This window comes from Trichinella spiralis, assembly GCF_000181795.1.
Source record: "Trichinella spiralis strain ISS 195 chromosome Unknown Scfld6310, whole genome shotgun sequence".
Taxonomy (NCBI): Eukaryota; Metazoa; Nematoda; class Enoplea; order Trichinellida; family Trichinellidae; genus Trichinella; species Trichinella spiralis.
In genome coordinates, this window is record NW_003533249.1 from 1 (window position 1) to 1,249 (window position 1,249).

The 1,249-nt window shown below is 40.9% G+C and overlaps 1 protein-coding gene across 1 annotated transcript; it reads left to right on the forward strand.

The window, feature by feature from the left end:
• The first annotated feature begins 804 nt into the window (after positions 1 to 804).
• Positions 805 to 1,195, forward strand: Tsp_13169 (conserved hypothetical protein). Its single transcript, XM_003366244.1, has 2 exons — positions 805 to 900; positions 977 to 1,195. Exons 1-2 carry the CDS (start codon positions 805 to 807, stop codon positions 1,193 to 1,195), a joined length of 315 nt encoding a protein of 104 aa, XP_003366292.1.
• Positions 1,196 to 1,249: the final 54 nt, after the last annotated feature.

Consider the following 1,249-nt stretch of genomic DNA (forward strand, 5'->3'; position numbering starts at 1 on the left):
CAATAAAAATAGCGTGTCAACGACCATTAGTGACATGGCCGAGGGAACATAGTGGGACCAAAGGGAGAGCAAAACTTTAAACCATCTTGGGAAGAGTCAACAAAATGACTTTCTACTTGCAATTATAAACGCCGCTAAACGGATTATACAAACTGATCTACATACCATGAGAGATGTATTGGAACCTGAAAATCACAGAAACCGTGACTAATATGTACAGTAGTCTTATGCTAAGAATAAATAGACAAGCAAGACGCTTTACTAGTTAGCCGATTGTTGTGAACAATATTTTTGGATCCTTGCATGGCGTAAATGAACTCTCGAATTTTCAAACAGAGAACGCACTTTCAATGAAGCTACCAACGTATTGGACCTCCCAATGTCATCTGTGGTACCAGCAAGTTGATGCGCAGTTGCACATCTGCCAAATTTTTACTGATACGATTGTGCATTAGTACATAGTCAGAGCACTGGATCAGAAAACTGCGTGCAAATTCAGTGACTTTGTTCGTCATCCTCCCGCTACATATAACTACTTAAGGATAAAGGCATTCCTGGCGAACATTATTGGCATTTGTCAGAGCGAACAATGCTTAAATATGATTGCATGATGAAGCACCGTCCCAGCTGTTGAATGATATGCTGGTCTTGCTGTTCGGTTACGAACCATGTATCTTATTCCGGTAAATATTTTTGAAACAAATGTAAACTGACTTCTTTCTGCTACAATCCAGCATCAAATTCAAAGACTCCTGACAGTAGGCATTTCATGGTCATATGGTGCGGCATAAAAACCAAGAAAATATGGGCCCAAAACACTTTGACTACTTGGTCAGAGTTGTTCACTCGCCAGCGCAGTCCATTGACTTCAAAATTTCCTGTGAAAGGCAACCACGCCAAGTGAAGCATTTAGCAGCATAATTCATCAAGTTACATTCCTCATAAATACTAATTAATACGCTAAATTTAAGTCAAGATTGCTGGCAGTAAGCAATCACCGCTTCTCCTCGTTGAAGCGTTGGAGTGTCAGAGGCTTCCCCACAATAAATGCGCTACGTCTACTCAGAGTAACAACATCTTATGGACAGCGCATAGCGGTGAACGTAAGCCGACGAAGAGGGAAGCGAGACAGTTGTTCACAAGAAATGAGTACGTGAAAACAATTCTGACATGCTCACAGCTCATGTCATCCTGATGTAGACGCCTCGCTTTCAATGAACAGTTCATATATTCAGTTATGAAATCATTG

Bases quoted from the DNA above. Each gene is read 5' to 3' on its own strand.
- Tsp_13169 (XM_003366244.1), top strand. From the start codon at position 805: ATGGGCCCAAAACACTTTGACTACTTGGTCAGAGTTGTTCACTCGCCA. The intron at 901-976 runs GTGAAGCATTTA...ATTTAAGTCAAG, and splicing joins GTGAAAGGCAACCACGCCAA to ATTGCTGGCAGTAAGCAATC.